The sequence below is a fragment of the Echiichthys vipera genome (assembly GCF_963691815.1).
Source record: "Echiichthys vipera genome assembly, chromosome: 2".
NCBI classification, from domain to species: domain Eukaryota; kingdom Metazoa; phylum Chordata; class Actinopteri; order Perciformes; family Trachinidae; genus Echiichthys; species Echiichthys vipera.
The window spans coordinates 10735285-10759625 of record NC_139827.1 but is presented as its reverse complement, the minus strand read 5'-3'; the positions used below and the strand labels follow the sequence as shown (position 1 = coordinate 10759625).

General features: G+C 38.8%; 2 protein-coding genes across 2 annotated transcripts; both read left to right on the top strand.

Annotated features, from left to right (window-relative positions):
- Positions 1 to 759: 759 nt before the first annotated feature.
- ednraa (endothelin receptor type Aa) lies at positions 760 to 12499 on the top strand. The gene is made up of 8 exons (XM_083924323.1): positions 760 to 1019; positions 2030 to 2551; positions 4416 to 4543; positions 7188 to 7386; positions 8864 to 9016; positions 9237 to 9370; positions 9604 to 9712; positions 10427 to 12499. The coding sequence occupies exons 2-8, from the start codon at positions 2075 to 2077 to the stop codon at positions 10562 to 10564; spliced, it is 1338 nt and encodes a 445-aa protein (XP_083780449.1). The 5' UTR covers positions 760 to 1019; positions 2030 to 2074; the 3' UTR covers positions 10565 to 12499.
- A 5020-nt stretch (positions 12500 to 17519) lies between these two features.
- tmem184c (transmembrane protein 184C) lies at positions 17520 to 24231 on the top strand. The gene is made up of 10 exons (XM_083937540.1): positions 17520 to 18099; positions 19466 to 19596; positions 19688 to 19724; positions 19946 to 20151; positions 21116 to 21190; positions 21302 to 21395; positions 21546 to 21658; positions 21928 to 22027; positions 22238 to 22409; positions 22519 to 24231. The coding sequence occupies exons 1-10, from the start codon at positions 17983 to 17985 to the stop codon at positions 22827 to 22829; spliced, it is 1356 nt and encodes a 451-aa protein (XP_083793666.1). The 5' UTR covers positions 17520 to 17982; the 3' UTR covers positions 22830 to 24231.
- The last annotated feature ends 110 nt before the right edge of the window (positions 24232 to 24341 follow it).

Sequence of the window (24341 nt, the reverse complement as noted above, 5' to 3'; positions counted from 1 at the left end):
GTCTTTTTGTGTTGTTTGTTTTGTCTTTTACATGCTGGAAAAAAACAATATTTTGGCTTCTCAGTGTTAGCCTTATTTTGCAATTTCGATGTTTGGTAACTAAAAGGAACGCTCATTTAATATTGAAAGGACTAGATTAACCCATATAGTGATTATCTACATGTTACAGCTAATATAAAGGTTTATTAGAACACTGTATCTGAAGTTCAGCAAGAATAAGGATGTGCTATGTGGTCCCACGCAGCGGTTAGTCTGTAAAAGCAAAGGTAGTTTGATGGTTAGTTCCCACTTCCTGTCTCCGTTTCCCCCCTCTCAAATGAGGCAAACATAACATCACAACATGGACACTGACTTCCCCATGCCTTCCTCACTCCCATCTAATCTCTGCTGCCTCTCGTGTGAGGAAACAGTTGCATGTAAGGTATACAAAACATAATGTGAGTCAGAGAGGGATTGAAAGAGAAGGTAGGAGGGATTTAAGGAAAGGGCAGATTGGAGGGGCGTTGGGCTCCCAGATGCCCTTGCCCCTGTGAGTGTGTGTGTGTGTGTGTGTGTGTGTGTGTGTGTGTGTGTGTGTGTGTGTGTGTGTGTGCCTCGGAGATGACTGTCAGCAGGCGGTGCCTCTGAGAGTGAGGAGAAAGGGGGGCAATGTATCCAAAGGGGGCCCAGTCTGTTACCAAAGGGAGGTGGAGATTTACTATCCCACCCAGTCAAAGTGTCTCACTGGTGCTCTGACACACACATGCACACACACATACACACACACACACACATACACGTATGCAGAGATACACACAACCTCTCACACTCAGACGTACTGCAAACTCTCCACAGGAAAATCTGAGCCATAATGCGAAGGCACCTCAGAGCAGACGGGTGCATTGCTCAAACCAAGTGGGATACGGTGCGGCTTTGATAGTGCGTTAATTACTCATGTGATGTGATACAGATGTCTGGGGGCTTCAGCCGAAAGTTTGCCTGACGGTTTCCAAGGGGGCCAGGCAGACATTTTAGAAGCGGTAGGTGAAAACCAAATGTATTTATTATTTATGGATAGATCAGTTTGCGTGCTGTCACAGATCCCAGCAGTGTCATGCTGATGCTAAACTGTGATGCTACTTGAAGGGCTGGCTGCTAAATAGTTCTTTGTGTACTTGGTGACAGCTGGGACTTTGAACAGGAAGAACTCTGGGCTATAAGAGTTGCCTGTGACATGATAGAAAGGGCTTCACCATGGATCTGACAGTTTGAAAGTTTACCTGCTCTTTACCAGAAGTTTTGTACTCGGATTTTGTCCAGAAAGTTTGTTGTTTTTTTTTCTTGTGTGAAGGCAGTAAAGGTGAAGGCATCTACAGTATATATTTAACATTTAACTAAGTAAAGAGCCAAATGATTCAGTATGCATTTTGTTTTGCGGATTTTCATGTTTTTCAGATTATTATATTAACCTTTTGTGCTTGCATTGAAAAAAAAATGACTGTAAATCAGCCCTGCAGCACTTCTTTGATGTTGGAGAAAAAAGCTCTTTCTTTTGTTCGTTTCGTAGCCACATGTTTAAACTCGTCTAAATATGAAACAGAGGGAGAATGCCAAACTGAGGAAATCATTTAGATTGCAAACGAACGCAACAAAAGGCTCATTGTGAAAACAGAATATGGAGCTTCACTGTGTGGCTGCAACGTTATTAACACATAACAGACAGCTCCCTCTTCCAGAGACAACTGAGAGCAAACAAGATGCCCAATGCGCTCTGCTGATGCCTCATCCTGAACTGTCTGAATCTAACTAGTCCTGGCATCTCCCATCTGTGCCCCCTTGGCAAAACCCTTTTGAAGTCTTGAAGAAGTTGTTAAACTTCCTCACAGCTTTTGAAAGGACAGTGATGCTGTTTAACTTCTTCATAACTGACATGTAATATTCCACTTTGGTTAGATTTTAAGTGAAGGAGGAAAAATGAGAAATGCTGGAGAGTGTGTTGTTTGAAAAATAACCAATTTTTTCCCCCTTTTTTGTTTTCTTTTCTCACCAGTGATATATTGGGCCAGTCTTTCAATCAGTGAAATCAAAGCGCCCAATGTGTTCCATAATGGGCATCCCAGCTGTGCATATGTTGGTGCTAATGGCCTGTATGGCAGCCAGAGGAATGTGCCAGATAAACAGAGCTGAAGCAGAGGAGGACTCTCTTGTCCACTCCACCATCCAGTCTCCGGGTTTCTACAGCACTGTCAATCCCAGCACCATGCCCGGCCTCAACCTGTTGGTCCCAGGGGCTGATGCACAAGCTGTGGTATCTGGAAATGAAACTGTCATGAAGAGGCCGGTCCGACCTCCAATGTGCAGTGCACCAACTTCTATTAAGGGCTATTTTAAGTACATCAACACCATTATTTCCATTATAGTGTTTGTGGTCGGACTGGTTGGCAACGCCACCCTGCTGAGGATTATATACCAGCACAAGTGCATGAGGAACGGGCCAAATGCCCTCATTGCCAGTCTGGCACTTGGGGACCTAATCTACATAATCATTGCTTTGCCCATCAATGTATACAAGGTACAGTTTTCTTTATGTTGGTGCATGTATAATGAAAGTCTTGATCTTATTTTGAAAACCAAGCTGCTGAGTGACAGGTCTCTGTGTCGATATGATGAAACGCAGCAACAATGGAGTTGATATGTAGAGATAAAGTGGAATATTACAGACGGGAAAAGAGGGGGGGGTGTAAGGGAGTGTGCAAATAGACGGGAAAGTGTAATCAGTCGGACGCCATTATCTCCCTCGTGTGGGCAGATTAGTGATGAGAGGAGCAGAGATATGACTGGCTTAAATAAACACAGGAATCAGCCTGTAGTCACACATGCCAGTGGCCTTGTATTGACCTAGGACATTAGTCACTGACCCTTATCTAGAGGTTTTATTTTTTCAAAAAAAAAAGTGCCCAGTGTTACACAAGTGATAAATCACTTGTGGAGTTTTGGGCTCAGTTCTTCATTAAAGCTCCCTTTAGAATGATTTATCTAAATAAAAGTGAGGTTAAAAAGGTTGAGTAGATGAGTGCATGATTCTCAGCTCATCATAATAAAAGTCAGCTTATGTTATTCCTGTGTTCATAAGCAGTACTGATGTAAAAAAAAAAAAAAAAAAAAACTTTTACAGCATCAGAAAACATAAAAAAAAAAAGTCTTACACTTAGTAGCTGTTGAATGATTATCAGTGTATTCAAAAGTCAATCAATCTGAGAACGACAGCCGGTTTCAATTTAGTGTTTTGATTTTTGCTGACTCACAACACTTTTGTTTATTTTTTTAATACAGATTGCGCCTATAACATTTCAAGCATTTAATGATGATAAATTAATCTTAGGGCTTCTGGGTTGATTTATACCAACAAATATAGCGTCATGCTTTGTATAGTAATCAAGAATGATGGAGTCATCAGTCAACCTGATCCATCCAGTGCATTATGGGACGCCATTTTACAAGAGTAAAATGAGAAGGCCACCTGGTTAGAATTAACTTGGGCCTTTGAGGGCACAGCAACTTCGTAGTCTGAGAAACACATGTGCAAAAAGGAAACACATCTTAGCGGGGGAAAGGTTTATTCACAAACAAAGAAAGAGCCACGTCTACAGTGTTGAAACCATGTTGAAGCCTTGTGTTCACTTCCTCGGGGCTGTGATGGTGTTTCCAAAAATAATCAGCTACTTATACAGTGAAAACAGTGGAGTGGGCTCCTTTCCTTTCTGCTGCTCTTCTGTGCTCCTGGGAAACTGAAACGGCACAAGTAAACAATGGGAGGCCAGGAAGCACGGTAAAGTTCTTCCTCTGGCTTCAGCTGTGGGAAACGTGTTCAACGCAGGTTAAATCATACTGGAACAGTTTCAAGGCCACTTTGATCTAACAGACAACAGAAGTGTCAACTCACATGGCCTTGACTTATTTTTCCCATGGAAGTAATATTACAGTAAAGGTTGCGGAAGTGAGGTATTGGTGACATATGGTGAATTATCCTGAAAGTTTGGTTGTACATTTTGAGCGGCCGTTTGTTTGCAGCCGATGTGAAAGGTTTGCAGACGTTTTATCAGCTGATGAGCTCCATATGGTCTGTGTCAGACTTAACTCACTCTGACGTTAAGATGACGTTGAGAGGTCTTTGATGTACTTCGAACTGCTGCAAAATTGCCTTAAATAGATATTAATGACGATCTGCATGAATTCAGTTACAAAAACAAGATCAGCTCCCAAAGGACTCAAGGCAGATATTAAAATGATGTACTTTGTAAGGAACAGCTAAGCCAAATAGGGTTTTAATGACACATTAGTGTGAATGTTGAACAGTACGTGCTGTTACAAATGTATTTTAATTCCTATTATATACGTGTTTGTGTGACAGTTATTGTATGCGCTTTTTCCACCAGCTCCTGGCGTCACACTGGCCTTTTCATGACAGTGTTGTCGGCTTGTGTCTGTGTAAGCTGGTGCCTTTCCTGCAGAAAGCCTCTGTGGGCATCACCGTTCTCAACCTGTGCGCCCTCAGCGTGGACAGGTCAGTGTTCTCATACCCCGCACTGCTTTATTAAGTAGAGCTTTGATATGTTAGGGTCAGTTTTGATGGGCCAGCTTTTGTGCATATGTTCATGATGTTTTTGATTAAACATGAAAGTTAATGTAGATTTTAGGGAATCACCTGAAACTCCAAAACACAAAACACAAAAAAAGAATAAAAGGTTTTATTGGTGTTTTTATCATTCCATAGAGACATATGAAAATGAGACACTTTCCACTCAAGTTACAGTCTTATAACCATGATTGTGCACATCCTATAGCCTGCAAATGTTTCAGATATTTGTTCGTAGTTAAAAAGCAGATATATTGTACAAAATTAGAGGAGTCAGTCAAATCGTTGTAAAGAAAATCAAACTAATTTAATTTGGCTGACAAGTCTTGCCAATTCATCCATCTTTAACTCAGCTCAACAAAGCATTGCTTTATATTCATTTTGTACATTTGTCACAAATGTTTTCTTCTGATGTTATTGTGCAATTATGAGATTCAGAGATCTATGATTTCATTTCAGTTCAATGACATGAAGATTTGGTTAGCTGAGATGATGGTCACTTTCGGGAAAGGTCAATACTGACTGAAGCTATTTATCTCTCTGCTCTTCTGTTGCTTCACTATTCAAAACTAGTGTGATGAGCTGTTTTACAAGATGCTCTTTACTTCCTTAAAAGGATAGTTGGGATATTTTGAAGAAGGGTTGTATTGAGGTACTTATTCATAGTCACTATATTAAACAAAGTACATAGCGGATGGTAAATCCCCAGTTTAGAGAAACGGGCGAGAGGTGAGGCACAGAAGCCAAGCAATGTACTTTTGTGGACAGCAGCTAAATTGCCTAAAGAACAATCAATATTAGTTTAAGTGTATGCTATATTGAGAATATTTTCACCACTTTACCTTTCCATCAGACAGCCCTGTTAAAGTTCACGGGGGGGTAACTTAAGCAGTTATCTATGCTCTTGTCAAAGCCACCAGACTCCATTGACAATAACAGTAATTTTACCTCACAGAACATGGGAGTCACTGGTCTTTCATTGCCCAGACGGGTAGTTTGTTTGTTAGTTCTGTTTGTTCCTAACCTTTTAAAACACAAAAGTCACACAATAACACGGGGACACCAGAACCTTCTGCAAGGTTTTTGTCAGTGGAGTCTGGGGGCTTTGACAAGAGCACAGAGCGGCTTCAGTTCCCCCGACGTAAACATAAAGAGGGCTGTCTGATGGTATGGTAAAGCTGTGAAAATATTCCAAATACAACATGCACTTGCACTGATATTGATTTTTTTAGGTGGCTTAAATACATCTAGCTGCTGGCCCCGTCCACAGCATTGGGTTGCTTAGCTTCCATGACTGTACTCTTGCCTTCTTCTCAAAGAAGGTGTTCCAACAGCCATCTACTGTAGGTAATACATTGGCTAAGGATAAGTACCTCACATGACTCCACTTCAAACCCTGAATTATTCCTTTAATGGATCTTTATAGTAATTTACTTTATATGCAGCATTAAGTGCATGATATATGCACTGTAAACTCTATGCTAATATCAAAAACATTATCTTGATAACAAATATACTGACAACTCCTTTTTTTAATAGTGCCTTAATAGAAATTCCCTATTGAATAAATGATGATCATGAAGTGCTGAAGCTCAGTGCCATCTCACTTTAAGCACTAGACACAACTTTAGAGATAAGAGGCTGGCCTGCCTGCTCTGAATAAGCTCCAAGGTTCAACCAGGCGGAGGTATTTAATGACCTCTATTATAAGAAAAAGACTGCAGTGCTGTAAACTTGTGTTCAAGAGCAGATGCTCACCATTTGTTTCAAGGAAACGTGTAGCATGTTTTTGTCTGTGTATATATATATATTATGAAAGTAGATGAGTCTCTTTTGTATCTTTTCGATGTTGGAGGAAGAGAAAAAGGTGGATACATTACCACTTAGTGAAATATAAATGCCGCCATGTTGTTCGACAGAGAAATTCAAATGTGTCATGAAAAATATATTGTTTTTGCCATAAAATCTTGATGCAGGATTTTACTAAAACATTTCGACAAGTGGTTTCCATTAATGAAACAAACAAGCAAACAAGTATTCGGTGCATGGGAAACGCAAGCCAACAGACAGACCTCTCTGCCAACATGGGCCAGTCTGTTTGGAGGCTTCACAAAAATATAAATATTAGATATTTAAAATAAACAATTGATCATCTCTCCTCATTAATTCTTAACATTTTGATATTCTTTGCTGACTGAGCAGTTTGTTGTTGTTGGTGTGCTGCCATGCATAGAGGAAATGTTGTTGGCTTTGTCAGTCAGGAGAGACAAAGAAAATTACGACTTCTACTGATTTCTATTTAATGATAGAGCAGTGACTGAAAGCAACTGAACACCTGCAGCCCTGTTTTAATTTTCATTTAGTTATAATAATATTATTGAATTAGTAGTGTAACTTGGTAACTGTGTTGAGTTTATACTTTCTCGTTTCAGTTTGTATCCCAGGAGTGCTATAATTCCTGCTGCAATAACTAACTATCCTGTCATCATATTACTTGATTCAATCAGTTTAATGTGTCTCATCCATTGGTGATGCCAGAACCCTAATGTATCTCTGTGTCTGCCCTTCACAGGTACAGAGCTGTGGCATCCTGGAGCAGAGTTCAGGGAGTGGGAATCCCTCTGCTTACAGTCATAGAGATTATTTCTATTTGGTTGCTGTCACTCTTCCTGGCAGTACCGGAGGCTATTGGCTTCGACATGATCAGCTTCAACTACAAGAACCAAACCTTACGCACCTGCATGCTTAACCCTAAGACTGACTTCATGCTGGTATGCAATCATCCTTTTCTTATCAGTTTTTTTTATTAGAAAGTTGCTGTTTAGCACTTTCATGTCCCAATGTTTTGCTTGATTTAAGGCCAGGATGTGCTGTGAAGTACATTGTGTCATGGTACTCACAGGAAGGGTAGTGGAAATTTACAATAAAGAGACAAAACATTACTGGACTAATGAGATAGGAAACCCACCCGCATGAAGACTACTTAAAGTGAAAGTGCAAGTTAAGCTTGATCTTTCCATTGTCTTAAAAGCCTGTGTTGTTTGTTTGAGTCAATGAGTGATTTTTTGGCACGCAGATGTGATATTTTGGTTATAAGGGTATATTTTTAGAGCATGAACACATCAGTAAAATACATTTCCTACTTGTGCAATAAATAAATAATATATAAATAAAGCACAAGTAGTATACTTAAGTAGTACACCATCCAAATTCAACTTTCAAGACAATTATTGAGTATTTGATACTCAAAAGATTTTGAGTGGAGTATCCCTTTAAGAGGACAAAAATGGTCTACTTACCCTCTCCATGTGATTTTGGCCCTTTTCACATCCTTTGAGCACATAATTGATTGCAGGCCAAGTGCAATTACTGAGACCTGAGATCTGGGGCCTCAAGCTGAGCCACATGTGTGTATCTATTCCATATGTACAAGACTGGGGTAATCTCTCTCAGGTATCAGCAATACAATGCTAAGTCTGAAAAACTGGTCTGTAATTAGGAATTTAAATGGCATTTTTTCTTTAAAATATTCTTCACCTAGTTTTATTTGTTGGTACAGAAGGCCAAAATTTAGAGTGGATCTGCAATCTTCAGTTTTGCCTTTCATGGAAATGGTGTGATAAGTTTTCAGGGTTGTGAATTTGGGGCGTTTTTAAAGAGCATACTTACCATAGTTTTAACAACCACAGAGAGCCAGACGGCACAGAAAGCGGGCTGTTTTCAGACCAATTATACACTTCGTGCCCACTTGTAGCACTCACATGGACTGTAACGGCACTGGAGTACAGGGGTAGTCTGGTGGTGGTTTATGTTGGGGTCAGGTTCAATTACAAAAGTACGTTTTATTACCTGGGTCATACCAGTGGAAGCCAAATAATTTCATGTTTACTAGTACAGCACAATATCACACATGATGTCTCATTTTGCAGATGCCAAAAGTTAATGAGAGATCTTCCCTCTGCAGATAGATGGAGGTGAAACAGGAACCATTGGTGGGAAATTAACACTTACAGAAAATGAATAGAAAGTTGTATGAGGTCCTAGGATGTATTTGACCCATCTAGATGAAACCATTCTGAGTCAAAGCAGGGCCAGGAAGATGATTGAGCTGCGTGAGAGATTAATTGAACAGGGAAGCTCAGAGGACATGTGTGAGATACATCAACAGAGCAGACAGATCACGAAGTAATTCATGCATTTATTTCATTTTTCAATGTTATTTCTTTATGTGGGCTTGTTTCCCCTTAGTTCTATACGAATGCAAAGGACTGGTGGCTGTTTGGCTTCTACTTTTGTGTACCACTGACCTGCACCGCTGTGTTCTACACCCTGATGACCTGCGAGATGCTCAACCACAGGAATGGCACCCTTCGGATAGCCCTCAGTGAGCACCTTAAGCAGGTTGGACAATACTCTTATAATCCTACATACAGTGTGATCAGGTGCTTATTTCACTAAAACCAAAAGAGCATTTGTGATGGGACCTCATAATCTAATGCAACTTTTTAGGGAGTAAAATGACTCCACGTTGGCTCAGTGTTTAAACCTCTAACCTTCCATCACACAAACTACGTCTTCTCCTCTCTAATGGTGGAATGAAATCTGTTGTTTCTCTCTGCAGAGGAGGGAGGTGGCCAAAGCCGTCTTCTGCCTCGTCCTTATCTTTGCCCTGTGCTGGTTCCCGCTGCACCTCAGCAGGATCCTTAAGAAGATGGTTTACTACCAGAATGATGTGATGCGCTGTGAGCTGTTCAAGTGAGTTACTGGTGGAACAAACCCTCGTGGACAAAAGTCACTTGAAGATCTACAGTATATGAAACAGAATATAATTATGTAGTATTAGTTCAGGATCTCACCTGTATAATAAATTTGTATTTCTTATTTTCATAAAAAAAAGTGTTTACCATTAAACAATAGATTTGTAAAAGTTTTAAATGGTGATGCGATGCTCTACAAAAGTAATTATAATCATCGTCTTCTTTTTTCAGTTTCCTGTTGGTCCTGGATTACCTAAGTATTAACCTTGCAACAATCAACTCCTGCATAAACCCCATTATCCTCTACTTTGTCAGCAAGAAGTTTAAAAACTGCTTCAAGGTATGGCACCCTCCTACACCAAACAGATTTTGAAGCATGCACACTCACACTCTTTATGTTTTTCTCTCACGCACACACTTCAGATTTAGTCTGACCAGTAAAGCAAACAGTGAACTCAGGCCTTTTGTCTATGACACAGAGGATGTGATGGTGATGAAATTCCATGAGCAATATGTAAAAGCAGCCTGGTGATTTATGTATTCACTTTATAGGCCTGAGGTCACACACTGCAAATGTCTGTCGAACGGACCTGTGCTGGAGATAAACCATGTCTCAAGTTTGCACATAAAAGGATTTGTGGGAGGGAGGTGGGGGAGCAAACAAGAGAGTAACTGCGGAAATTGTTAAATTAAAAAAACGCTGGATAGAAATTGCTATGGAACAGTTAAAAGTTTTGGGAAATACACTTCTTTGTTTTTTGCCAAGATTTCGATGAGAATAAGATATCTTAATTGATAATTAGTCAGTTTAAGAGGAGCTGGTGGGCGGATCTTACCTTTGGGCCCAGCTAAGCTAGCTGTTTCCCCCTGATCCAGTCTTCTGGTTCCAGCTTCATATTTAACAGAGAAATAACAGAGAAATATGAGAGTGGTGTCAAACTACTCTAAGACTGACTCATTTAACCCTTGACAAGAAAGCTAATAAGTGTGTTTCATGTTGATTTATTCCTCTAAAAACTTCTCTCTCACTCTCTCTCTTCACATGTACTTCCAGTCGTGTTTGTGCTGCTGGTGTTACTCTGACAACCAGCTGAGCAGCATCGGACCCATGAATGGTACCAGTATCCAGTGTAAAAGTCCCGAGCCCAACAACATCCCCACCGATCGCAGCATCAGGAAGGACAGTGACTAATCTCTTACCTGCCGACTATTTTAAAGCCCTTTCATATACCCAGCAGCTTTCAAAACACAACAAATGCTCACCCTAAAATATATACCTACATCAACAAGTACTTTTTAAGATAATATGCACATCCTTTGGACCACTGAAGCAACAAATGAACCTGGCAGGGGTGGATTAGGAACTGGAGATGAAAGCAACAAACAATGGATTTGGCGCACAGTGCTCTGAAGGTGCCCGGGTCTCTCAGCGGCCTGAACTTCCTCAGACAAACTCCTTGTATTCCCACACCCACGGACAGTGACGCTGTAGCGTGAGAGGAGGAGGAGAGTGGGATGAGGAGGATTTTTTTTAACAGGATGCAGCTGAACAGTGTCTATAAATTACTCTCAATCAGTAGACGAGCATGCTATTCCTGTAAAGGGCAGCACTACTGGGAAGTGTGCACAAAGCTACAGGAAGGAAAAAGCAGACTGCTCTCTGTCAGAGGGAATGATGGGAGATGAGTATGCGCTGTCCCCAGGAGTTCGCTACTCAGTGAAAACAGGAAAGCATGTTACTGACTCAAACAACAATTCATTTTCCATTAAACATGCAAGTGGTAGAGTATCTCACTCACGCTCATTATTCAGTGAGCTACGTTGTGGTATAATCAGAAGAATGTTTTGAAGTTAATTTGCTTCCTATGGTAAAGAGGGAAAATACATCCCTTCATTGGAAATAAATTGTCATGATCCACAGACCTGGTCTGCTTAGTAGCCTTATCCAAAAAAGAGAAGGTTTCAGTAGACACCAGACGAGATTCTGTAATCTCGTCTGGTGTCAGAGTAAGCCAACGTACACTGGCGCAAAATCCAATAAAGGGTTGTAGGTTTTAAGAGCTGATAAGGTACAACTCTGTATTTTCATATCACATGTCAAGCAAATGATAATATGATCTAATACATTATAAAAAGTCCCCAAAATTAACAGGAATGAGCTTTTTTTCTAAAGACTGTGAATTTCAACACATATAACCAAAAATTATTGTGACTTTTATGCTTGTATAACCAATGGAATACATACATATATATAGATATATATAGTGTCCACTTTTATAAAGTGTTGTACTGCAGTGATAATAAGTATTTTACTCAGACAACATTACCTGTGTAATGACAAATTAGTTCTTAATGGTGGTGGTAAATGCTCCTAATATTAAAGGAATAGATCAACATTTTTGGAAAATACCCTTATTGGCTAACACTCATGTCTGTACAATAAATACTTAGTTACTTAAATACTTAACAGCTATCCTGCCTCTGAAAGTGACAAAATCCAACTGCCAGCATCTCTAAGGCTGACTGATTAGCATGTTACATCTAGTAACAAAAGTGTAAAAGCAACAATTTGTGTTTTTTTTGCCACAAGACATCATTTGTTAATTATTAATTATTTGTTATTATTTGTTACCTTCGGACAGAGCCAAGCTAGCTGTTACCTCCGGTTTCCAGTCTTTATGCTAAGCTAAGCTAACTAGGTGCAGGAAGTAGCGAATATTTACCAATCCAACACAATCCCAGTGGTATCAATCTTCCCATCTAACTTTTTCTAAGAAAGTGAATAGGTTTATTTCCGTAAAAATGTTGAACTATCATATTCAGCTATCAAAAACTAGCCATATACTGATTTGTTAATACATGTAAACCTGTGTGTGTGTGTGTGTGTGTGTGTGTGTGTGTGTGTGTGTGTGTGTGTGTGTGTGTGTGTGCTCTGTGTCTAATTACTTGCACTTCTTGAGTTGGAGTGTTTTGCACACTTGTGTACAAAAAAACAGGCGATGTTTGTACAGTTTTTATTTTACCACTATCCATCGGAGCGATTCATTATAATCTTTAGAAAATGGAATTCATATGTTTGTTGTCATTGATGCTGCTGCTTATGCCAATAAATCAATTTCCATCACCACTGTAAGGAACAAGGAGGTTTATTTCACCCTCATGCTAATATGTTTTTTTCCAGGAAGTCGCGGGGTCCCCTTCTGTTTTTCATCTGCGTCTGTGAGAAAGAGGCGTCTGGGAGTGATTTGAAGCACACTGTGACCTGTTTGGCAACTGAGCCCTTAGGGTTGCTCATGTCAGCAGAGAGGATGTGAGCAGCTTGGACTGTGGGAATCTGATACATAAAACCAACTCGTCATCTGTGTTGCCAAAAGAAAATGGAGGAAAGTAAAGTTTAACCATTACTCATCCTAGTTTTAGTCATAGATTAGCTTTGATGTGGCAGAATTGTATATATTTTCCTATAAACAATGTCAATGGTCATAAATAATACAAATTTGCTGAAAGCTGAATAGCATTAATGCAAGTAGCATTTGATTTAATGCAATGCATTTCAACTACTGCTACTAAACTTTTTTTTGGTCTAAATCCATTATATAAAAAGTTGTTTCAAGATGGAGTTTGTGGCAACCTCTCACAATTAAGTGTCTACTTTGCTGTGAGCAAAGATGTCATGAACCCAGGATTATGCACTCAAACCTCTCAAGAAGAGACAGTTGCCAGAGCCATATAATCCCGTACAAAGTTGAAAAACTTCCAAGACCAACAGAACATCGCAGCAGCCACGGTTTTATCGGACGTTGGCCTGTTATTTGTTTCAGCGGGTTAGCGATAAGTCTCAGCCAGGTCATAACTTTATGAAACTGGTCCATATTCCTCATATGAAATCATATCACAAACAGGTTCCAGTAACCCTGAGAAAATACAGAATTGCTTAAAACTTTGAATGCTTAGACGAAGCATTTCATGGTTAAATGGTTCAGAGAATAGAAAGGAAATAATATCAGAATGAAACATATTAGAGAATATTCATGCTTTTCTGGGAAAAGAGAGAGAGAAATCAGACAGTGTGAGAGAAAGGGAGGGAGGGAGGGTGAGTGGTGAGTAGTTTTAGCTCTGTGGAATTTGGTGGGAACCTTGTTTTCTTGCCAATTGTGAATTGAATAAAGCTCAAAAACAAATAATAAAGGATCAAAATGGTCCAAAGTTCCTCTCCATGCACAGCTTATTCTGATTTGGTTGTTGATACAGAAAATATGTTCAAGAAAAATCCAATGGAAAGCTGCTTTACAAGGTGTTCCCTATGAGGAAATAAAATAAAGCATTTCAACTTATATTATAAGTTGAAATTATACTATAATACGACAATAGTGAATGTTTCCCATTACTTATTTTATTTTACACTAAATAAATGTTTTTAACAAACATTTTTCTTGTTTAAAATTGAAGAATTACATGAGAAATACTATATATAATTTAATTCACAAAAAAAATCCTAAAATCATCAAGTGCTTTCCACTTTCCCACAGAAAAACCACACAATCAGTATTTGCATCGTAATTCGTAATTCAGATGATTTTAAAAAGTCAATGGATTCATCAGAAATTACATAATAAAATTTGTATCTTTCAATTATCTTCAAGCTATCATTCAGGATTTTGATTAATAATAGGAGGGGAAATCTGTCTCATTATTGCTCAGTTAGTTTCATAGAAAATCCTGTATCAAGCACTCGGTCCACACAATGTGAAATGTGAGTTCAGTGAACCACAGATCATTTGAATGTGTCTGTCTCGCTGTTGCTGTATAATATCTTAGGGGTTTCTTGAACTCTTGCACTCCAGGGGCCCCAAAAGCTCCATGTTTACTGTGACTCAGTCTGGCTCTGTTTTCAGGGTTTCGATAAGCTAGCCTGTGACGGGAGACTTTGGCCAATCACAGGTCATTTCAGAAAGAGAGAGAGAGAGATCTTTTCACCTACTGCAGCTTTAAGTGGGTTATGCTGAATTAACCGGAACTTTGTTCGGAAATATGCAACACAAAGCATAAGAGAAGGACTTGCTCTTGAAGCCCTGTCTTAAAGAAGGTCCACATGTGGAATTTTAAGACTTTTAGTGTTTATATTGTCATAGCCAGCCGATCAGATTGTTGCAAAAGACGGATTATGCTGAATAATAAAGGAAATCTATTTACAGAAAATATAAATATATAAAGACAGTACTCAATACAGAGAGTTTTTCTTTTCATATTTCTAAAAAGAAGGATTCTGTCAAGCCACTGAAGGGTCATGAGTGTCAGGTGACTGACAGTTCATTCGGCCAATAAGCACGCAGGATAGGCGGATACAGTTTTTTATGTTTGAACCTGAGTTTCTAAAGGAACAAACTGATTTTATTTTATATATTTGCAATGCATTTTTTTTCTCTTTGTATTCTGGTTTTGAATTACAGCTCCATTTTGCTGACAAACTGTTTATTCAATAATAAATCTGCTTGTGTAAAAAATAAAAAATAAAGGGCCAAGCTGCTCCTTTTCGCCCTGGGGCCTTCAAACAGGTTAATCCAGCCATGAGTGTCACCAAGTGTGAAATACTTTTGTCATGACCTGTACATAAAAGACAAGGCTAGTGATATTGTCAATTTTTCATTATTGTTAACAAATGAAGTCACAAATACATACTTATCTTAACTCACTTTTTTTTTTAAAAAGGAAAAATGATTTCCTAAAATAGCCGCGTTTAGCATTAACGTTGGTCAAACTGGAGTAAATCATGTACATTTGGGGCCCAGTTTCAGGCCCAGATTTGGGTATTTACGGCAGCAGGACAGTGCATGTGGTATTGACTCAAAATAAGCTACGGTGCCTCACATTACAGTGTTCATGGTTATGTGGGAACATGTGGCTCATTGATGTATTTTTAATAGATTTTGGACAACAAAGGAGGTCCATGGCACGGAGACATAAGCTATATCCGGCTTTGGATACACAAATATTATTTAAAGAGAGTCAGAGCTCTAACTCTTGATTTAAAATAATTGCTGTTCATGTTGCATGAGCTTCTTTGACTCCATCCTACTTCACTTAGGAAATATTCAGACTCACTGAAGGTGTTCATCTGTTCCTGAACAACAACACGACACAACGGCCTATGGCAGACGTATTAAGATGAATAAGTTATTGTTGAACAATTGCAGACTTGTGTATTCCTCTGACAAAGGAGGTGCACTTCGGCTGAAACATTATATCTCAAGTATCAGACAGTATGTCTCCTCCTTTGTTGTGCATTGATTATTATTATTCCTCAGACCCATCCATTCTGCTTATCCCATCTATGTGTGTTTCCTGCAAGGCACATACTGTATGACGTACTTCACCCTACAGTAATGGCTATGATTCAGTAAGACATAATGGACGCCACATCTGTTATGCTAAAATATGTCTAGGGTCTGATCAAACACAGCATATGTTTATCTACCCTGCCCTTACATGGCTGTACCCTGTATGCCACTTTGCATGGCAATCCCTCCAAGCTATCCACCATGGCACTCGCTTGCACGATTGTGGCAAAGACTATTTCTAATTCATAAAAGCCAAAAGGATCAATTCAAAATTCATGAACAATCTGTCCTGCTACAACCAGTGATTTCTGTGACTGTGGGGCAGTGGAGGCATGGAGCAACAGAAAGGAGAGTTCTGCCTCCCCCCATTTTACAAGAAGACACACACACACAAATATACTCAGGCATGTGCACGTACACTTGCACGCAAGAGCAAAAGGTAAGGAGGAGGTTCTGATAGGTATTATTAATTACTTTGGAAATGCAGGATTTAGATTAAACAAAACTTTGTAGAACAGGGCAAACTGCTAATAGTGTTCTGCATTCATGAGATACTTTTCTGAAGGAAATAATGGATGATGGCTATTTCAACAGTCGGTCTGACAGGTGCTGAAAACATCAGTTACACTTCTTGTCATAACTTAGTAAGAATAAGGACAGCTTGAATTAATATATCCGATCCGATGTATAGGACTTGCTTCTAGATTTTGGATATGGTGCAATCCTTGTTGTCTGGCTCTACTGGTCCTTTGTCACTGAAGATATTTCGACATGTAACATTTAGAAAGGCCCATGTGTAAATTATTAAATGGAATATGCTTTTTGTTGCAGGGCTCTGGTATTGTGCATGGTGACTCACTGTCATGGCTTACTGTGACAGTTGAATATAACAAAGCCATTGTTAATATTATTAATAACACCTGTGCTTTTCCTACATACTTTTATAATAGGCTACCTATGAAAATCCAGTCCATCTGGGAAAATAGCACTAAATGCACAACGTGTGAAGCGAAGTTTTCACATGTAGGCTTATTTATCATACATTTCAGATCTTCTGTTCAGCTACGAACCATCCAGACCTCTCAGCTCGTCTGGGACAGGTCTGCTCCGTGTCCCCAGAGTCAGAACTAAACATGGAGGGGCAGCATTCAGTTTTTATGCTCCACAAATCTGGAACAAACTTCCAGAAAACGGCAGGTCTGCTTCAACTCTTAGTTCTTTAAAATCAAGAATGAATACGTTAACCATCTTTTGTATGTTTTAAATTACCTTTAACGTGTTTTAAATCTTTTATGTTTTAAATTCCCTTTTATGTTTTAAATATATATTTTTTTACGTGTTATTTTCCCCAATGCTTTTAATGCTTTATGTAAAGAACTTTGAATTACATTGCCTTATCTTTCATTTAAGTACAAATGTGTGAATATGGACCAATAGCTTATGAAATGGATACTATAATAACTACAAATTTGTCAACAAGTGTACTTTGCGTGCTTTCAAGTAGTAGTTACAAATGGTATTTTAAAGTCACCAGTATAAGTAACAGTTGCATAAACGTCCCAAACTAAGGGCCACATCTTCACAAGGTCTGCATAGCCTAAATGTGACCTTTCTACAGTGGATTTTAGGTCTTGTATCCTAATTCACATTGCCATCTGCTGGCGAAAGCACAGATCATGTCATCAGAGAGATTGCAGCGCAACCAAACTAGCCACAAGTAACTGGCCAAAGCACTCTATCGATTGGCTACCTTGATTCCACCAATCAGCTTCTAGATTATGGGCGGGACATCATCTAGAGCGAGCAAAACAGCAGGAAGTAGACACAACAATTACTTTTTGGGAAACTTTTACTCACGGAAACCTGCTAGAAGATACACTAAAGTGTCTATTTAGCTATGAGATACATCAGTGAGGAGTTTTAAACCATTGCGGTGGACGTTTAGATATTCAACGGTCTGGTTGCTTTTGTTTGTTTACATGGTGAACAAGCTGACGAGCTAACGTTAGCACCCTAGCTCTAGTTAAAAAGAGTCATATGATCTGTTATTTATAACAGCAGCTCTGTCCTCATGAATGTAACTTAGCATTAGGGAAAGAGCCAACGTACCTGTACGAGTGTACGAGTAAATGGTTGTCTCGGGTCGCAGTTTGGCCTGTGAAAGTGTAACAATGCGAAGCTAACGTTCAATGTGTCGAGCGTCAGTTGAAGTGTTTTGTCTCTGAGCCTGCGGCCAGTTTTATTAAAGGCCTCACGGCGTCTTCATGTAAAGATGCCTTGTTCGTATGGCAACTGGAGAAGATGGATTCGGCCGCTGGTAGTCGTGCTGTATATTTTGTTGCTATTAGTCGTCCTGCCTCTTGTCATCTGGGAACTACAGAAGTCAAAGGTCAGTTCGAGCAATCGATGCATCTGATCGGCTTTATGTGGCGTCATTGTGACTGTGGGTGCCCTGTAAGGTTTAACACCCTGGTGACATGTAACTGTGCACATTTGATAACGAAGTACTGTCCTTTTCAAAGATGTAAACATAAACAATCTAAATGTGCCCTAGTTTGTTTCCTGTTGCAGTTCATCCAGTCATTTTAAGACAAAATAAGGGTCAAAGTTGAACAAATTGCATCAAAAGTAAACTTAACTGATTTTGTAACATCAGTGTGTTAAGTAAGGAAGAAGGCCCAGAAGAATCCCAATAGGTGAAAGTTTCGAAAAAGACCCAAATATACCCTATACATTCACCTATTCATTATTTTCTTGCGTGAATAGGGGGAAATAAATTTCAGATATCACCATGAAAATGGCTGAGTTGATTGCTTTCCAAACTTGCCAAACAAATATGCATTACAATTTTTTTTATTGTTTGTAAACATGGGCAAATGGGGCATAATCTAATAATGTATGTGCTTATTTCTATAAATACCACAACGGATCTAAACATTGGGTAAAGCCAGTTGGAAATATCTTGTTAAATCTTGTTGACATCTAACAGTAAAAGACTTAATGTTAAAGTCTGAATGGAAACCAGTTAGTCTACCCATGAGCATAAACAAATGGAGGCAGGAAGAAGGACTTTAAATGTATCCTTTAAAAGTACTTTAGAAAATAAGCTCATACGTAATTAGATTTTCCCCATTTGCCCACGTGTACAAACAGTTTCAAAAAACTTGTAATACATTTTTTGTTTGTCTTGATGTAAGTAATCAACTCAGTCATTTTCATGGTGATCTCTGAGGTTATTCTTTCCCCCTATTTGGGTCTTTTTTGAAACTTTCCCCTATTGGGATTCTTTGGGGCTTTTTTCCCTTACTCAGGACACATTGAGGCATTTGTCTTACATCCGTAGTCAAAGACATATAAATATAATGATCTTCTGTTTATCAAGTATTTGCTATAATGATTCTAGTCCAGCGTCCTGCTCTCATTTCTAAAAAAAAATCTTGACCACATTGGTTTCAGTTATAAACATTTTGAAATGCTCCGACAGATTTATGTTGATTTATGTTATAAGAAAATAAGGCTGTCAGGGCTGAACTTTAGACAGACATTTCCATGACACTATAAAACTGAACATTCTGCATTATGAGTACATTTTGGTGACGCAACTTCTGCGATTTGCGTTTTAAAAAAAAATTAATTTGACAAGATTGTATTGCTATTTTACTTGAGTAAAGGATCTTAAATGTAGCCAAAATGCTAGTTTTTCCAGACTAAGTAAAATGTGAACTGTGTTGACTGTTTTTTCCATGTAATAACAGGTTGGCATTCATAATAAAGCATGGTTCATTGCTGGGATATTTGTCTTCATGACCATACCCATATCATTATGGGGCATCCTCCAGCATTTGGTTCACTACACTCAGCCAGAGCTTCAGAAACCTATCATCAGGTAAAGATGTCAACAATCACGTCATCCATGAACAATAGTCTGAGGCTGTCGTTTAATTGTTTGTGTATTTGTTGTGTTGTGTTTTTTTTAGGATATTATGGATGGTCCCAATCTACAGCTTGGACAGTGTGAGTGGTGTATTATATAATCAAAGCCATTGTGAAACACATACTGTATATGCATAGATGTTACATATGTATCTACAGAATAATGGATATTAAAAAACACGTCTTGGCTGACATGTCACAGTTTCCTTGATACGTTACTTCAAGACTGCAGTTATGCTTTTTGAAAATGATATATCCTCACTTTCCATTTAATCCCTCTCGCTCTCTTTTTTATCGTGCAGTGGATTGCATTAAAATACCCCAGTATAGCAATTTATGTGGACACTTGCAGAGAGTGCTACGAGGCCTATGTCATCTACAACTTCATGACCTTCTTGCTGAACTACCTGGAGAATCAGTACCCCAGCCTTGTGTCAATGCTGGAGGCCCAGGATCAGCAGAAACACCTGCCCCCTCTTTGTTGCTGCCCACCCTGGCCAATGGGAGAGTGAGTCTACTTCAGAATTATTCCACTTTTACAATAAGGACTGGAATACATACAATTCATGTGGGACCACAGGTTTAACTTACCAAGTTGCAGTCAACACAGCTATACAAATAGACCAAAGTCTGCAACCAACGATTTAGTGTAAAATGAATAATTACCTATAATACTTTGGCGCAAACATGTCAGCCCTACTGACTGTGGTCATAATTTATTACTATATTCCTGATTTTCCCACTATTGGAAATCTAGCTAACTTTTCAGTAATATTTTAACTTGTTCTTTTTTTTTTATATTTTATTATCAGCATTCTTTCATGAATGAAGGCAGGCCACACATTTCCCTTTGGCATTATTGGATTGCAAGGAGTTATTTACAGTTTTGAAGAAAGTAAACAATTGAAATGACTCAAAGATAAAAAGTGACAAGTTTGTTTCTTGTACTCGCTGTTTGTTTTGAGTTTGTCTTAAGGCATTGACATTTTAAGATGGACGTTTTTTTCTCAGCAAACAAATCAATGATAGTCACCAGCTACAAATTAGCCTCAGTCAGGCAACATCCTAAATTGGGTAATGTGTGCAGTTAATTTGATTCAATGCTTCTTCTTTCTTTTTTTTTTACACAAGCACCAATTTATTCTTCAAAGCCAGCAGCATCTGCCTCATTTATTAGCTTTGTATTTTATAATACTTACCTGTTAAATGCCCCTTAGTAATATTGTTGCATTTTACTTGTGGATATCATAGACCATAATCGAATATGAACAAATTAACCTTAAATTGAGAAATTATTCCAGTTGTAAACTTTCGATGTTAAAAGTTGTCACTTCTAGGATCCACTCACCACATTTCTTGTGATCGTAGATATTGGGTTTGATATTAAATGTCATAGATTTGAATGATATCCGCAAACTAGATGATGGTAAAACTAATTGAACTCTAAGTCAAATCATACATTTCCTCCGCAGGGTTTTACTGTTGAGATGCAAATTGGGAGTGTTGCAGTACACCGTTGTAAGACCCGTCACAACAGTGATTGCCTTGTAAGTTACCTCTGCTCTTCTTGTACTTCACTCTATTCTTTGACACCAATTACAGTTTTCTGGTCACTATTTGTATTGATGTCCATTGTGACTGTTTTTTCTTCTTCCCAGGATCTGTCAGCTGTGTGATGTGTATGACGAAGGCAATTTTAGTTCAACAAATGCATGGACGTACTTGGTTATCTTCAACAACATGTCTCAGTTGGTAATACTGTTTTTTTTTTTTACCTCAAGTTAGGACTTTATCATACATTGGGGCCTTGCATCATGTGAAGCGATAAGATGGAATTAAATAATATTACAAGCAGCTGGTTTTTGACCTAGATGTCTCTCTGTCTGTCTTCTCTTGCTCTAGTTTGCCATGTACTGCCTGGTGCTGTTCTACAGGGCTCTGAGAGAGGAACTGAGTCCAATCAAGCCAGTGGGAAAATTCCTGTGTGTCAAAATGGTGGTTTTCGTCTCTTTCTGGTAATTCTCAGTTTATTCAAAGTTAATGACATGACATGGACATTTCTAAAAACGTACTTTGTAAGGGGTAGTTTTTACCTTTCTTGTATAAACTTTAAATGTTGGTGACGTATGCTTGCAGTCTGTTGATTTACATAGACACAGATTGCCAGTGAATAGGTCATCATTATCCCAAAATAAATCTAAGTCCAAAGCAACTGGACTTGGTTATTTGTCTAGGAAGACTGTGTGGTCGCTACTGAGAATGGTTATTTTGTAATTTCTTCCAGGCAAGCGGTTTTCATTGCTTTGCTGGTGAAAGTGGGCATCATCTCAGAGAAACGTACATGGGACTGGCAAAGTGTGGAGGCGGTAGCAACTGGCTTACAGGTAAACTAAAGCATATGTAGTTAAGAAACAAATATCATTAATGTGTGAGAATAACTTAATGTCCCGAGTTTGATCTAAGTGTCAATAGATTTAATATAAATATATATATAACCATATGGCCTCCTAAACGTTTAAGCTGTTTTAAGTATCTGATAAAAAATTTATTCTTATCAGTGTAACACAACCAACAAACTGTCCTGTTTCCCTCAGGATTTCATCATCTGTGTGGAGATGTTTCTGGCAGCCATTGCCCATCACTTCAGCTTCACCTACAAGCCCTATATCCAGGAGGCTGAGGAGGGTTCTTGCTTTGACTCTTTCATGGCAATGTGGGACATCTCTGATGTCAGAGCAGACATTTCTGAACAAGTCCGCAATGTTGGTAGGTGTCTCCTCACCACAAAGTGCTTGCAGTTTTGAATGTAAATCATATATACAGTATCTCCAACATCAAGAAGACGGTAAATCCTTTTTTTTGTTCTCACTGACAGGGAGAACAGTTATGGGTCGTCCAAGGAAGTCCTACTTCGGTGAGGCGCAGAATGACGGCGAGCGATCTGGCCTGCTTTCTTCAGCCTCCCAAGATGCCATCATAGAGGCGGCATCCAACCCTGTATCACCCAATGGTCAATACCAAGGCCTGGGCAGAACCCCCACGCCGCACTCTTTGTCAGCCCCCGCTGGGCTCAGCTCAGCCCCGTGGGATGAAGGATATGAGGCTAGACTTGAAGAAACCCAAGAAGAGGAAAGGACCAACCAAACCAAAGAACCAACGGAAGCAGATCTCATCGTGATTACTTAGCCTATCGTTAAGGCCCATGTCATCAACAGACTCTACAAGACATGGTATTAGTTTACAGCCTTGCTATTTTCCTCCAGACATGACTATACTGATGCAACAATAGATAAACTTTTGTTTAAAAGGCACATCAACCAAGTAATAGTAGAAGTAAGCCAATAAATGCAAAACTAGATGGACCTCTGCCTGTGACAGCTCCAAGAATGTTCAGTGAAGTTTTGGCACTAAATAACTTGTAGATAACGCACATTTTATGAAATGGCTAATGGTTATTAATTCATTGTAATTGGGAAAGACTTCCCGTCAATTTCTAACATGCGTCCCAAAGAGCACACCAGTCCTGTTTCTTGAGATGCGATGCCTCATAACGCCTCCTGAAATCTGAGCGAAGCTTGCATGTGTCTCCTTTCCAAATAGGAAATTATTACACATAATTTGTGCCGTCTTAATCATATCATGATCTCAGATGTGACAGATGACAATTATGCACCATTTCCAAATGCAAATGTTTTTTTCACTCACTATCCTAGTTCATAGTGATTTCAGAAGAGATTTACTGAAATAAGTAACGGTAAATGAGAATCTAAGATACTAAAGCACATTTGATGTCCAGAATCATGGTCAGAGTTTAGATGATGTTTATCCCCGATGGAGTGGATGAAAGAAGCAGAAGCAGAACATTTTAGGGATGGACTTTGGGGGGGTTGGGGCGGGGGTGCTGAAAAATGTGTCCTGACACCGTTTGCTATCATGACAGAATCAATAATAAGATGTATTTACTATAAGTACAGACCAGGTATTAACATTCAGTTCACAGTGATGTCAGTTACAATCAAGCACATTCTAGTAAATTCCTATTGCTTTACTGCATACAGCTCACTCTAGTGTTTTATAGAAATGTATTCACTAGTTTTCTCAGATGCCTTGTTCCATGTGCCGTATAACCGGTCTATCCACTACTACGATTTAGCATTTATTCTCCACGATCGGTTTTATGTGTTGAGATGTTCCCCATTGTTTTTAGCTGGAGTAACTTTGCAGCTTCTGCACGCCAGTCATTTGTTTCCCCCATATATTTTCCAAGTTCGTTTGTCATTGCCATTTACATGAGTTTGCGCAGGGATATTGACGTGTGTAATATACAGTGTAGGATATCAGTTTGTCAAAAAACAATTGTATCAAATCAACATAATCTGCATCATGTCCAGCTACATAATACTGCATTGCCTTACATGATTTTATTTTTATTTGGTAAATAAAACTGACAGGATTATATCAGAACTGGTGTAAATGGTTCTATATTTTAATTTAATACCATTTCTTTCTTGCATTTAGTCAGAAATGACATTTTATCATTACATTTTTTTTAAATTAATACCACAAACATCTGTATAAATACAGCTGCACCCACAATCAAGAGACAACTCTAATGTTTATATTATATACTTACATTTCTAAGTACAGACTATAAATGCCCTATGAGCTCATGGCACAATTTAAAAATAAACACATGAC

Coding starts and splice junctions, on each gene's coding strand:
- ednraa (XM_083924323.1), top strand. CDS start 2,075: ATGTGTTCCATAATGGGCATCCCAGCTGTGCATATGTTGGTGCTAATG. Junction 4,544..7,187: donor TGCGCCCTCAGCGTGGACAG/GTCAGTGTTCTC, acceptor TGCCCTTCACAG/GTACAGAGCTGTGGCATCCT. Junction 9,371..9,603: donor ATGCGCTGTGAGCTGTTCAA/GTGAGTTACTGG, acceptor TTCTTTTTTCAG/TTTCCTGTTGGTCCTGGATT.
- tmem184c (XM_083937540.1), top strand. CDS start 17,983: ATGCCTTGTTCGTATGGCAACTGGAGAAGATGGATTCGGCCGCTGGTA. Junction 19,725..19,945: donor CAATCTACAGCTTGGACAGT/GTGAGTGGTGTA, acceptor TTTATCGTGCAG/TGGATTGCATTAAAATACCC. Junction 21,191..21,301: donor GTCACAACAGTGATTGCCTT/GTAAGTTACCTC, acceptor TCTTCTTCCCAG/GATCTGTCAGCTGTGTGATG.